The 14,155-nt window shown below is 59.9% G+C and overlaps 2 protein-coding genes across 4 annotated transcripts in view; one reads left to right on the top strand and one right to left on the bottom strand.

Moving 5' to 3' along the window:
- NGEF (neuronal guanine nucleotide exchange factor) overlaps positions 1–4,091 on the top strand; it is a 101,636-nt gene extending 97,545 nt beyond the window's left edge. For 2 of the 3 annotated variants that reach the window (XM_046019449.1, XM_046019451.1), the window contains 5 exons: positions 482–645; positions 915–1,070; positions 1,750–1,829; positions 2,522–2,626; positions 3,123–4,091. In XM_046019449.1, the coding sequence (XP_045875405.1) occupies positions 482–645; positions 915–1,070; positions 1,750–1,829; positions 2,522–2,626; positions 3,123–3,313 (696 nt within the window). In that variant the 3' untranslated portion in view covers positions 3,314–4,091. Of the gene's footprint in view, positions 1–481; positions 646–914; positions 1,071–1,749; positions 1,830–2,295; positions 2,497–2,521; positions 2,627–3,122 lie in introns of those variants that run through there. The other variant, XM_046019450.1, reaches the window with a different exon arrangement.
- A 2,130-nt stretch (positions 4,092–6,221) lies between these two features.
- On the bottom strand, positions 6,222–12,688 carry SNORC (secondary ossification center associated regulator of chondrocyte maturation). Its single transcript, XM_046018230.1, has 3 exons — positions 12,616–12,688; positions 6,416–6,598; positions 6,222–6,331 (listed from the first exon to the last, which is right to left on the bottom strand). Exons 1-3 carry the CDS (start codon positions 12,686–12,688, stop codon positions 6,222–6,224), a joined length of 366 nt encoding a protein of 121 aa, XP_045874186.1.
- Between the last annotated feature and the right edge of the window lie 1,467 nt (positions 12,689–14,155).

Here is a 14,155-nt window from a genome sequence, read left to right as displayed (position 1 = left end):
GCCTTCTGCGCTCCCCCCATGTCTCTACCTGCCGGGCTGACCACTGGGTCCTGGGAGCCTCCCACCGGCTGTGCCGCGGGGGCCTGCAGACCTGACCTGCTTGTGCCCTGACATGCAGTTCTCTCTTCTCCCCTGTGAACTGGGCTCCCCTTTGATTCTGCAGGTGCCCACATGGACACACACATAGAGACGCAAGTGCACATAGACACACTTAGACACAAGCACATACACAGCAGATAAATGCACAGCAGCACACACGCCTGTGTACACGGGAGCGTGCACCCTCATGTGCGCGCATGCACACACACACACACACACACACACTGCCCTTCCTGCATTTGCCCAGGACTGCTCCATCCCCCACCCTCCCTGTACAGCACCCCTGTGCTGTTCCTCGGGTTAGCACTCCAGTGAGGCGGGGGGAGCCTGGGGGCAGCTGGAGGGGCACAGCCGTCCTGATGCCATGCCCCCGTCCGCCCAGTCGGTGCCCATCATCTCCCACTCCCGCTGGCTGCTGAAGCAGGGTGAGCTGCAGCAGATGTCGGGCCCCAAGACATCCCGAACCCTGCGGACCAAGAAACTCTTCCGGGAAATATACCTCTTCCTCTTCAATGACCTGCTGGTGATCTGCCGGCAGATACCCGGGTGAGCCGCGGGGCCCCTGACCCCGGGGGGCCGTGGGTGGGGCAGGGACAGCTCCAGCTTGGGCCAACAGCAACAGGTCCTACCCCCTTGGTCGCCGTGGGAGGCGGCAGTCTGGGGAGAGGGGGACCGGCGTTCAGGTGGGGGGCCTCCAGAATGAGGTGAGGGGTGGTCAGAACAGTAGAGCCTGCAGGACCGGGGATGGAGGGTTCCCTGGGACCTTGGGGCCTCGTTGGGACCAACACACACACCCTGTCATCCTGGGTCCCCAGAGACAAGTACCAAGTGTTTGACTCGGCCCCGCGGGGCCTCCTCCGCGTGGAAGAGCTGGAGGACCAGGGCCAGACGCTGGCCAACGTGTTCATCCTGCGGCTGCTGGAGAACGCGGATGACCGCGAGGCCACCTACATGCTGAAAGCGACCTCTCAGTGAGTGCCCCGCGCCGCCAGCCCTGCCCCGGACGCCGGAGGGGCCTCCGAGTCTCCTTCCAGGTGGAGCAAGACTCTGAGGCTCCGCGTGTGCTTGGTGGCCCCCGGCTGCCGTACGTCGGGCGTGTGTGTGTGTGTCTCCCCTCTGGGTCTCGGGTTCTGGAAGGGCCTCTCTTTCCTGATGAAATGTAGAACCCTCGGGGCCTCGCTGACCAGCACCCCATGTCACTGGGTGGTCCCAGGGCTATCTTCTCACCCCTCCGACCAGTCGGACCACCTGCCCTCCAGCCCCAAGGCTCTGGGAGGGACAGCCAAGGTCAGGTGGAAACTCTTCTGTGAGCCCCGTGTGCTGCCCTGCACTTGTCCCCACCAGACGGAGCTCACGGGGCACAGCCCCCATCTTGGCCCAGTTCCTACCACCCAGACCAACGGCAGCCTGTTGATTCCGTGTCTGAGAGCCTGTGGCGTCAGGGAGGTCTGGGGTGTCTGGGGGGGACTCTCCCTCACCTGCTGACCTTCACACGTGTCAGGGAGATTCTGTAGCGCTCCCCACGCCTCTCCCCTGGATTCTGGGCACCCCCCCCGCCATCCTGCTGTGGGCTCGTGGGGGGCCTGGCCTGGTGCCGGGTGGCGGGGGGCGTTGCTCCGTGGTTTTGGCATGTCCTCCTCCATGTCCCAGGAGTGAGATGAAGCGCTGGATGACCTCCCTGGCCCCCAACCGGAGAACCAAGTTTGTTTCCTTCACTTCCCGGCTGCTGGGTAAGTGCCCTGAGGGAGGAGGAGGCCCTGGCGGGTGCGGGCAGGTGCTGTCTGCACTGCCAGGACGGGCCAGTGCCTGCGAGCCCGCCGTTCCAGACGCTGCGTGGCTTCCACGGCCAGAGGGGCCTGTGCACCGACCCCCAGGGAGGACATTGGTGTAACCGACTTCACAGACACGTGGATGGTTGATAATGCGTTAAGTCATTGGATCTTAGGTGACAGGTCCCACAGGGAAACCAAGAGGAATCTGGGCCCAGAAGGCAAACGCCAATGTGATTGGAGTTGCCAGCTCTCTGAAAACTTAGTGACCCCCACCTGCCTCCCAGAGAAACTTCTAGCCCTGACTGCTCTCCAAGTCCCAGCCCCCTCCCACAGCTGCTCCCAGCACCACATCCCAGGGCTGAGAAGCTCCTTCTAAAGTCCAGAATAAGCCCCTCTCCCCGCCTCTTCCTCCCTTTATCCACAGACTGTGAGAGCCCCTGGCCGTTTTCATGGTGTTTTCTCTGGAGCCAAGTCCTCCTCTCGCCCGGACAGACCCGCTCCGGTTGCTGGGGGAGTTTGCACTGCTCTGTTAGGCGCGCCTGCCCTGTTAACCGGTTGGGTGGGGGGTGGGCTCCAGGGTCTGCCGGGTACGGAGTGGGATGAGAGGCATGGTGACGGGGACGAGCCGCCTCCCTCCCTCCCGCCTTCAGACTGCCCCCAGGTGCAGTGCGTGCACCCGTACGTGGCCCAGCAGCCGGACGAACTGACGCTGGAGCTGGCCGACATTCTGAACATCCTGGAGAAGACCGAAGACGGTGAGGCCGGGTGCCCGCACGCCCCCCCACGCATGCACCCCCTCCCCGCCCCACTGGTGCCCCAGACTCTGCACCAGTCCGAGGGATGGGGGGTAGTCTGAGCCCCGTGTGCAGAAGCAGACGTCACAGGACTGAGGCTCAGAGACAGGCTGCCTGACAAGGGTGATGGTGGTGGCCTTAGGGTCTCCTGACTTCATGCTGAGCGGCAGACAGTTGCTGAGGGCTCAGGAATGGGATCCAGAGTCAGTACGTTTGAGACACACCGTGGCATCCCAGGACCGCCTTCCCCCGGAGGGGGTCAGGGCGGTGCTTTCCAGGGTCCTGGGGAGAAAACCCAATCCGAGGGTCTCCAGCGGCAGCCATAGAGCAGGTGCTCTCAGAAAGGGCTCCCACATCTCCCTCGCCGGTGCTGCCCAAAAGGAAGGGAGCCCCGGCCGGGAAGGAGACTTAGCCCTCACCCCCACAGCCTGACCCTCCCCGACCCGTCCCTGCACAGGGTGGATCTTTGGCGAGCGTCTGCATGACCAGGAAAGAGGCTGGTTCCCCAGCTCCATGACTGAGGAGATCTTGAATCCTAAGATCCGGTCCCAGAACCTCAAGGAATGTTTCCGAGTCCACAAGATGGATGACCCACAGCGCAGCCAGAATAAGGATCGCAGGAAGCTGGGCAGCCGAAACCGGCAATGACCCCGGCTGGGTCTCTAGCCTGGCGGGAGGACGCAGGCAGGCCGGAGCAGCGCCGGGCAGGCAAAGCCCAACAGATGGTGGAGGGGCTCCAGGGGCAGGCAGGTGCCTCATGCAGGAGCCCCCTTACCCCTCTTGCTGCCGCGGGCTGAGTGCTCACCTGTCTCGGCCCCCCTCGCTTGCAAACTGGAGAAAGGGTGCCACGTCTTTCCTCTGCTGCATTTATAAACAAGAAAGCGTATTTTAAACAGTATTCTGCTACCTCTCCCTCTTGTCTCCTGGAGGGGGTGGATGTGGACCGGCAAGCTCCAGGGGCTCCCCAGGCACTGGGAGAGGCCCCCAACACCGGGGGGTCCCTGGCTAAGGGCAGACTGGAAGGATTGTCATGACCCCCTGCATATGTCCTTCTCAACCCTGGAAGCCATTAGAAGCCACCAGGGGAGCAGACGGACCACCCTTGCCTGAGCTTGATGAGCAGCCTGTGGTCTCCGATCCAAAGGATTGAGAGACCAAATGCCTCTGTCCTCCCCTCCCCAAGCCTCTGCCAGCCTCTGGCTGCACGGCCAGGCCCCACTTCATGGCAGGCCTACCAGAGCTTGGCCGAGGGCCCATGCAACCTCTGGCTCCCTGACAAGCTGATGTAACTTGTGTCTTCCGGCCCCTTCAGGAGCCCAGGTGTTGTAAGAAATGAATTGGTCACTGCATCCTGTATCGATTTTGGTTCCGAGAAAAGCAAATATCATTTCTGGCTGCATTAAAAGAAGCATCATGTATAAAATAATGGAGGTGACGCGCTGTTCTTTATTGCTCTGCTGCACACAGGAATGAGGTGTTCGGTTCTGGGGAGGGAAAGAAGAAGAACTTTTAAGGCCAATGGAGTAGCATGTCCTGAAGGAGGAGGTTGAGGTGGCTTCCAGGACAGGAAGAAGCAACCAGGGTCAGGACCTCAGGTTGGAAGATTTGGGCCTCGACTTGTGGAAGGATTTCAGAAACCGAAGATGCTATTTGAGGGAGTCGGGGGTGCCCTTCTGCTGCAGTGGAAGTGAGAATGCAGGTTTGGAAGAGTACAGGGCAGCTGAGGTACCAGTGGCTGGTGATCCCAAAGGGGATCTAACACCAGGCACGGGGCTGGGGCTTCCTACCTGATCAGTCACTTCCCACCTTGGGCACTTCCTCCCACTTTGGTGCCAGCAAGTTACCCAAAGGTCGCGGCTCCTCGCCCAGCCCAGGTAACCCTCACAGGTGCTCCACCGCCATCCTTGATTCTGTCCTAGAGTGTGGAGGTCCTGGAATCTGACCCTGCCCAGCCCTACATGCCCAGGACCACACTCTTTCTGCCAGGACACTCCTTCCTCCATGCCAAAACAGGCCTTCCCTTAGAAGCCCAGGATTTGGGGGGCGCCTGGGTGGCTCAGTGGATTAAGCCGCTGCCTTCGGCTCAGGTCATGATCTCAGGGTCCTGGGATCGAGCCCCGCATCGGGCTCTCTGCTCCGCAGGGAGACTGTTCCTCCTCTCTCTCTGCCTGCCTCTCTGCCTACTTGTGATCTCTCTCTGTCAAATAAATAAATAAAATCTTTAAAAGAAAAAAAAAAAAGCCCAGGATTTGGGTCAAGTGGGACTTTGTAGCATCTTCCCATAGGCCACAACATGGCTCCTGGCATTCTTGAGACTGAGAGCCTGTGAGAATTGGGTGGATTTCTGGAACATGCATACATGTGCAACACTCTGGTTTAACAGTGAGGGGCTGATGTTCTTGGGGCCTCTGGACTATGCGCCCAGGGGGATTACCCACACTTAAGCCCCCCAGCAGTGGGGGCAGGGGGAGAGGAGCCAGTTTTGAGCCCTATGCTGCTCTTGGATGCAGGGAGGGAAAACCTAGGACAAAGGGGAGGGGTTGACCTTTGGTCTTGGCCCTTGTCTAGCTTATGTTTTTGAGGCTAGTAAAGAGCATGCTGATTTGGATCATCTGCCTTAATTAGGGCTTTTGTTACCAGAGGTTATGTGGAATGAAGTAATTTAAACAGCTTCATGAGAACTGCTCAGTTTTAGAACAGTCTTTCACAAATGGAAACTTCGCCCATGTGTTTTGGGCGAGTGCTCATCTGGAGTATCCAGGAGGGGAAAACTGGTCTTAGCTGGAGCAGGAGTGGTCAGGAGCTCAGGGAAGCAAAGGAGGCCAAAAGCGTTGCTAGAAACAGTGAAAGTAGAGGAGGAACAGCTTCCCTCCACCAACACCTACACCTCCGCCCAAGGATCAAACCATCACGGAGTGTGCAGATGGTCCCTCCTTCAAGCCTCCCGTCTTCTTTTCTTCCAGTTCAGGCTTCTTTCCTGCCAAGCGCTGGGCAGCTCAGCCACTATTTTAAATCCCTTCTCTCAATCACAAAAGCCAGGCTTCCCGGGAAGTGTGCAAAACCAAGGATGTGACCAAGAAAGGAGAGCCAGGGCCAAACAGGGAGTTGGAGGGAGGCTGCCTGGGACTGTGGTCGGTTGCTCCTGGGGTCCCAGGGGTGGAGGGGTTCCCAGGGGCGCCGGAGGGAGAGGTCTGGCGCTCAGAGCCGCAGATGGCCTGATGACCAGGTCAGAAGACGCCCCCACCCTCCGAACAACGCAGGCTCTGCTTGGGATCCCCACCCAGCCCGCCTGTCCAGAGCTCCGGGCCCCGCGTCAGTCTGCGCCTGAGCGCAGGCGGCGGGCCCTGGGCACTTCGGGGACAGGAGCGAGGCCGGGGCGGCGGGAGCCAGGGGCGCGGGCAGCCGAGCGGGGTCCCCGCACCGCGCACGTGTTGCGGGTTGTCGCCCGCCCCGCTCGCCCCTACACGCACGCGCGGACACACTCGAGACACGGGGGCGCCACCGGGGTTGCAGCCGAGTCGCGCCGTGCGGCGGGGGCGCGGCCCCTTTATTCGCTTCAGGAGGCGGAAAACTTTCTCAGCGCAACGACGACGAGCGCCAGCACCACGCAGGTGGCCAGCAGGGCGGCGATGACGATGGCGGCGATGGCGCCGGGCCCCAGCGAGCCTGCGGAGGACGGAGGGCCGGTCAGCCCCCGCCGCCCGCGCCCGCCCCGCGCCCCCGCCCCCCCCACGCCCAGCCCGCGCCTACCGCTGCCCGGGTCCAGTGGCTCCCGCGCCGTGCTGTCCTCGGGGCCCGGCGCGGCGGTGGGGGCCGGGGGCCTGGTGGCCGCGGGCTCCCGGGCGGGGCTGGTGCTCTCCACGGGGCCCTCTCCCGACGGCAGCTCGGCGGGCTCGTTCCACAGGGTGGGCGCGGGCTCCTGCGGACCCTCGGCTGCAAGGCCAAGGACAGGCGCTGGGGAGGGGGCGGCAGGGCCAACAGGGAAGAGGTCCCCGCGGGGAACAGACTGCGGAGGTGGCGCTGTGCGTGGGACTCTGGGGTCAGCGCTGCACCAACCATTCCGTTTCTCCGGGTCTCCAGAACCTCTGCTGGGGCCAGGCTTCTTCTGAGCCCAGTGAAGACAGACTGATGGGGGTTTGGGGGGAGTAAGGGAGAGGGGGAGGGGCCCAACAGGTTCTCCTAGTAAACAGCGGTGAGCACCCGCCCCGAGCTGGCAGCCCAGCTTCCCGAAGGCCTGAGCAGGTCACTCAGCCCTCCCAGCACAGCCCCCGGACCCTATCTGAACTGCTGGGCTCTGTAGGCCTGGGTGAGATGACTGACCCTTGAGAGAGGCCCTGGCAGGGCAGGGCAGCCTTCATGCTGGAGAAGAAGCCAGGAAGGTGAGGCAACTCTCCCTTGAACCAGGTCCCTGCCTACCCAGAGCCCCATGAGGGGTCTGCTGCTGCAGGAGGTGGAGAGGAGAGGCAAACCCCTCCTTTGCTTCCCCTCCTTTGCCCTGACCTGGGCAGAGCCACACAGCCCACAGGACATGGGGTCTGGTGCCCACACACACCCCATGTTTGGAAGCTTAAACCCCAAGGAGACTCTGTATCCTAAGAAACTGCGATGCCAGCATATTGTTGTCTCCAGACAGGACAGGGCCAGAGGGACGGCCAGAGGTGTGTGGTCAGTATAAGAGAAGCCCCAAGAAAGGAACAATGCCCCCCACACACACACAGGCTGGGGCTCAATCAGCCCATCAGTCCCGGTGCAGCTTTTGTGCAGAGGCCTCTCTCTGCTCATGGGTTGGGAGTTGGCAAGGTTTGGAGTACCCAGGGGCCTCAGGGAATGGGACAGGCTGACACTGAGAGGCTTGTGTGAAAACCCCAGCCCCACATCCCCACCTCCACCGTATCGGCCCATGCCAGTTTCACTCCCCTCCCTACCAAAGATCCTGGTCCGAGGGGCCCCACAGCACTACCCCAACCCCAGACCCATCCATCCTTCCCAGAGAGGAGGCCCCAGCCCCCCAGTTAAAGTTCAAGACCAGAACGACCAGGCTCCCACCACCTCCTAGTTCTGGCCATTGGCTTTAGCAGGGTCAGAGCTCCCCAGTGCCTAATCTGAATTGTGATCCGAGGATGAGCAGCCCCCACAGAGTCCCTAGAAAGGGCTCCGCAGGCATCACAAAACCATATCGTTGACTCTAGCTGCTAGGAACTCTCTTTGAGAAAACCAAGGCTTAGAGGGGGCCCTAGGAGGAGCGCTGCTGGGACTCGGAAGCCCCCAGATGATGAAGTAGCAGGATACAGTCAGTCCCCCAGAAACCACCAGGGAAGTTGTGTCATTCCTGAAGCCCCAGCCAGCCTGCCTGCAGGTCCGTGGGGCACCTTTCCCTCCGCAGGCTTCACCCGCCGAGAGCTCCCTCTGGCACAGAGAAGCCCGAACCAAGCTGCTTGCAAACTCACCAGCTTCCAGAGAGGGCCTGTGCTGGGAGGACACAAAGGGACTTTTGGGTCTCTCCTGCTAACAGTGCCCACCTGGGGCAAATCACGAGGAAACATCAGCGAAACCCAAATTCAGGGTCAGTCTTAAAATAACTGCTTTCAAAAACATCCAGGTCAAGAAAGACAAAGGAAGGCTGAGGGACTGTTCCAGATTAGAGACCCAGGAGGTTGAATGCAGCATGTACTCCTGGCTGGGGAGGGGGGGGCGCTACGGGCTTTAGTGGGGAAGTAGGAATTTGCAGCTTGGATAACAGTACCATATCAACGTCCATGTCCTCATTGAGATAACTGACTGGTGATGTAAAGATCCTTGTTCTTAGAAGCATTGAGAGGACAAAAGGCATGATGTCTGCAGTTTACTCTTCAGTGGTCAGCATTCAGATAGCTCAAGTGGGTAGGCAGAGACAAGAAGAAGAGCAAATGTGGCGAAGGTGATTCTAAGTCTGCTGGAGTTCCCTGGATTGTTCTTGCCACTTGGAGGTAAACTCAAAATCTCTTCCCAATCCAGCTGTACAGGACTCCCCAGGCCCTGCCGCTGCAGCCTCTCCCAGGCCTGGGCTGGATCAGTTCTGAGGCTCAGCTTGCGGGCAGGAACCGCTGTCCTAGTCCTCAAGGGTTCCCCAAGCCGGCATCCCTTTTCAGAAAACAGCCCTGCCAAGGAGTTCTCCCAGGGGCAAAAGGCCCCTGACACAAGATGTGGGGGAAGCTTCCTGCTCGCAGGGCCTGAGGCCGAACCCAAATGCCGGTGTCTGGGTCCTCCCTGGCACCCCACCAACCGCAAAGACCACCCTGTGAGGAGGGGGGCAATAACCCTGCCAGACCTCCGTCGTCACTGCCTGGGAGGGCAGGGGTCTGCAAGCCTCGTAGCCGCTATGGAAGGTGCCAGGCTCCGGGCATACTCACCTCAGGCTCCCAGGGGCTGGGCCAAAGAAAGAGTCCGAGTATGTCCATGGCTAGGCCCTGAGGTCTGACAGATTGCCTGTCTTCCCAGTTAAGTGGACACACCATTGGCCCCCACGGCAGGGCTGCGGAGTACCAGGCCCAGCGACCTGGGCAGCCATGGGGGAAGCAGCGGCCTGGAGCTAGCAGCGCCCAGGTAAGCCTCTACCTCTGCCCTTTGCCCGAGCCCAGGAACCAGCTCTGGGGGAGAGGGGGCCTCCCTCTGAGCAGGGCAGTTGGGGGCGCACCCAGGTCTTCTCCCCTTCCACCCCTCCAAAGAGCCAGCCTAATTTGGCTGCTCCCCACAGAAGTCTGGATCTTCCCTGCCAGACACACTGGCTCAGGCCGCCTCATCCCTGCTCCTACCCCTGCAACACTCACCCAGGCCCTAAAGCTTGAGGGGCTGAAACCACAGGCCTCCAGATCAAAAAGGCTGGGTCCCCAGCCTGGCTCTGTGGTGCTGTCACCCACCCTGGGACCCCAGCAGACTGACTTCACTCCCCCCTCCCCGACTGCACTTCCCACCCTGTGAAATGGGCGTTGGACCATGTCTCTCTGAGCTCACACAAGTAGCTAACCATGCCATCCTGCCGTCCTGCGCTGCTGCCTTGGCCCCAGGGCCTCCGTGGCCGGACTCGGGCCAGCCGGGTCTGTGTGCTCTGCATTTGCTGTCACCGGCCATCATGGGAGACCCCAGAGGCTCATCGGCACCCAAGAAGCCGGGGCCCCAAAGGCCTGCCAGCTCCCTGCAGCTTCTGCAGCCCAGAACTGCAGACTGGGGGCAGCCGCCGCCCTTCCAGGCAAGGAGGCACAGGGGCCAGGAAGAGGCCCATCCTCATCTACATGTCTCTGTATTTTCTCACTTTGCTGCAATAAAAGGGGAGAACAAAGTTTAAAGGCAATAATCTGCCTTCCCCCCAAACCCATCTTGGGGACCCCTAAGCGGAAGCTGTTGTCAGGGGGCTTGCCAGCAGGAGGGCCCATCCAAAGAGGCGTGAAGATGAGGAAGAGAAAGCCAGGCAGAGGGACCGGCACAAGCAAAGTCAGGGAGGACGGAGCCCACGGCCATGGAAGCTGAGCTGGGAGCCCCGAGGGGGATGTTAGGGGAGGACAGAGAGGCAGGTAGGACTGAGGGGGGCCTGTGATAGACCTAAACGCCAAGGACCAGAGTCAGCAACATCCTGCGATTATGACCAAGGGAACCTGGAGAAGTAGGGGGCTCGTGACGCTGCCACAGGCCCGGGCATGGTGGGCTCTCCCCCAGCCTCACCGCCTCCAGCCGCCCTGCCTTTCAGTAAATAGGTTTGTTTAACACTCGCTCTGACCGCAGGGCCTCGAGGCCAGGCACCCGTGCTCACAGACAGCCTTTGTGCCCGCCATGAAGGGCCTTTTCATCCCTTCCCTGGCCTCCTGCCTGCTCAGCCTGGCCTGCTCCCCCCACTCCAGTAGCTGTATGGGCAGCCACCAGGGAGGGCATGAGGCTGGGTCTGGATTTCAGCCATGGGGCCACTCCTTCCCTGCCTGCCTGTACAGGACCCCTGCCCACCGAGCAAAGGCAGGGGCCTGCTAGGCCTTATACACACCTGCTCGGACCTTCCAGCCCAGAGTGGGGTGGCTGAGAGCCCCCCAAACATCCTCCCTCCCAGACTGGCAGGAAGAACGACAGCCAGCCCAAACCCCAAAGACTGCGGGGTGGAGTGGGCCCGCCTGTTCCTGGTAGGACACGTGGAGGGAGGTGAGGCCAGGTGAGGTCCTAGAGATGCCAAACACGTCCCCAAACATTCCTGTGGCAGCGGACAAAGCCCACCCACCCGGGCTGTGTATGCACAGTCTGATCCAGGGCCTCCGGCCAGCATCCTGGGCTGGAAGAGCTGGGCTACTCAGGGAACAAGAAACTGGACGGGAGCTCCCCTGGTGGCCCCAGAACCTGGGCAGGCCGGCGCCAACACCTTCGCCTCTACCCAGTTTGGCCACCAGGCAGGAGTGGAGTGGGGTGTGGGGTAGGGTGTGGGGGATCTGCAAGGACCGCAGTCCTAAGATCTAGTCCATGGAAGATGCCACCCGATACTCAGGTCACTTTCCCAGTTCCCGGGGTGTCACACCGGGCCCCTGTCTTGCCCAGCCGGCACATCTCCCACATAAAGGGAGGCTGGCATTTTCCCAGCCTATTCGAAGAGGTGGTTCTGCCCCAAGGCCACCCTGCACCCAGAGGGGGATGCTGGGGACATTGATTCACATTCCCCAACACTTCCTGAGTGCTACAGGGTGCTTGGCCCATCCTGAAAGCTCGAGTGTCTGAACTGGGCAGGCCTACCGTCCCCCGCACGGGAGCAGAGCTGCTGCCTGCGGTTACGCCCATGCTTCAGATGAGGCGGGGTACCGAAAGGCCCAGGACGGTTGGTAGACAGAGCCGGAAGCCAAGCCGGGCTTCTTCCTAGAGCATCTAGAGGCGTGCGTGCCCACAGGGGACTCACCGTCATTTCTTCCTGGTGTGTGTGTCTGAGTGTGTGGCTGTCTCCTCAGGCCTCTCACCCCCAGCAGTTCTCCCCAGGGCCATGCTTACTTAGGTGGCCAGCAGCCAGGTGCCACCCCTGTAGATGCACAGACATTCCCCCAAAGCCCATGCCGCAGAGGTCTCCAGGGCTCTCCCCACCCTCTCCTTTCTCCAGCCCCAGGACACCCCCCCCCCCCCACCGCACACATACACACACATACACACAGCGGCCTGAAGTATTTTTCCTTTGGCCCACCTCACAGTCAACAGAGACTGGTTTCTTCCGAAGAAAGACCATCCAGGACCTGTCTGTGCTTTTTCTCTCTCAGGCCTTGAAGCTGGCCGGGGCCAGCCCCTCCCAGCAGAGGGCCCTAGAGCCATGCCCAGGATTGGGGCTGAGGTCCGGGAAGCCAGCACCCTGAGTCTACTGGGACCTTCCTTCTCGCCGCACCCCAGACCCTGCCATTTCGATCTCAGTACTGAGCCAAAGTCCAGTGTCCTCAGCACGGTTTTGCTAAGGAGTCTCAGGCTCTGTATTCTTTCTGAAAATTTCCCCGAGCTGGGAATAGTCCTCACTCTGGAAGGATGTTTCAGAAAGCCATCAGAAGAGCGGTTTGCAGGGTTGAAAAGTGAACCAGCAGGGTTCTGGGGTTTTCTGCCTAGGAGCCAGGGTCTCTAGTCCCTCAGCTGCTTGTCCTGTGCCTGGTGCCCTGTCCTTTCTCCCAGATCTGGAAGCCTTCAGATTTTAGCATGCTGGGGTAATCCCCATGTCCCCCAGTCTGCTGAAGTCCCTGGCCTTGTTCCCTAAATCACCCCCTGCTTCAGGGGCCATCGTGTCCATGGCTAGCAATTCCCAGGACATTGACTCAGCTCCTGGCAGCCGATCTCACAGAAGCCTTCTGCAGAATCACCCCAAAAGGCGGCCTGTCTCTCGGGAAGGGCTTCTGCCCAGTGGGCAACGGAGAATCTGGCCCGTGGTGCTTCTTGGCCCTGGGCGGCTGGTGGCAGCAGAGTCAAGGGAGCACCCTTACCTGTGAGCACTGCTGGGGCCAGGACCCCGGAGAGCAGCAGCAGCGCCATGCGCAGGACCAGACAGAATGCCATCCTGGCCTGCGAGGGAGCGCGGCCGGAGAGCGGGGCACACCGAGGACTGAGCTCCTTAACTTCACAGCGGCGGGAAAGAGGTATCAAAGGGCTGGGAAGGGTTTTCATCAATGCAAACTCTGTCCTCCTGGGACACCGTGCCCGCCCCCCACACATAAGCACACACACACACAGCAGAGCTCACAGAACGGACTGCTTTCCCGAACTCCAAAGTAGCCCCACCCTCCGAGAGGGAAAGAAAGAGGAAATTGCTCTCTTTCCCTCTTTTCCTCCCACCAGTCCTCCCTCTCTCCCTCTCTCTCTATTTCTTTCTCACACCCACACACACATACTCCTCAGCCACTGGAAGTAAGATCCTCAAACTTCAGTGTGCAAAAACACTCACCCAGGGAGCTTGGCAAAGACAGATACCTCCAGCACTCTATTCCCGAGGGTCATGGGGTGGGGGGGCGGTGTCCAGGGATCTGCAGTTTAGTGCCTATGGCTTTGGCTTGAGAGACTGAAGCCTAGGCGGTCAGCACTGCACAGTCTGCTCACTTTTGGGCTCCCGATGCCTGGTGGGAAGACAGCACTCGACAAGACCTTCTTAACAACAGAAGCACTTCTAAAGCAGTTTCAATCCAAACCCTCGGCAGCTCTAGTCTCTTTCCAGAAAAGCTCATGTCTTTAGATGCCCTGTTTCTTCTTGCTGTCTGTTCTCCCGGGTGCCTGAGACTCAAACCACCACCTTTGTGCTCCGGGCTTCTATGTCCAGCCCTGTCTGGGGCAGAACTTCACCCCACCGCCCACAGCCTCCCCAGCAGCTCCATAAGTATCTAAAAAGTATGTCCACTTTAATGTGTCCAAACTGACCTTGACTCCAGTGCCTCCGCAGTCCTGCTCAGTCAGTGGAACCCCAGCTGCCGACCTTCCAGATGTCCTGGCCACATAATTAAAAGTCATCAAAAGTTTCTCTCTCCCTTACTCTTGTCTAATCTCTCAGAAAGTGCTGCCAGCATCCCTTACCTCACACCCTTCATGCTTTCCCCCTGTTCTTAGAAAAGCCACCTTAAAGGCTTGCCTTGGCCCTGCTCACAGTGTTCCAGTCCACTGGTCTTGACTAGGTTACTCCAACACACCAGACAGGGCCCTGTCGCAGGGCCTTTGCACTTGCTGTCCCATCTCCCAGAAAGGAGTCCCTCAGCTCATTATGTGGCTATCTCCTTATCACCATTCAGGTCTCAGCTCTGATCAGTCAGCCTCCCATCTACGCAACACATCACTTAATTTCTGCTCAGCACTTACATTTACATAAAACTCTCATTTCGTCCACATTTATTTATTTATTTATTTAGGTGAATTTTCTGAGGAATAACATCTATACCATGAAAAGCACAAATCTTAGGTTTACAGCTTGAGGAGATTTTATGCATGTGTACAGCAGGGCAAACGTCACCCAAATCAATATGGAACATTTCCAGCACAGCA

Source organism: Meles meles, chromosome 9, assembly GCF_922984935.1.
Source record: "Meles meles chromosome 9, mMelMel3.1 paternal haplotype, whole genome shotgun sequence".
In the NCBI taxonomy this organism is placed as follows: Eukaryota; Metazoa; Chordata; class Mammalia; order Carnivora; family Mustelidae; genus Meles; species Meles meles.
This window is presented reverse-complemented; position numbering and strand designations above follow the sequence as displayed.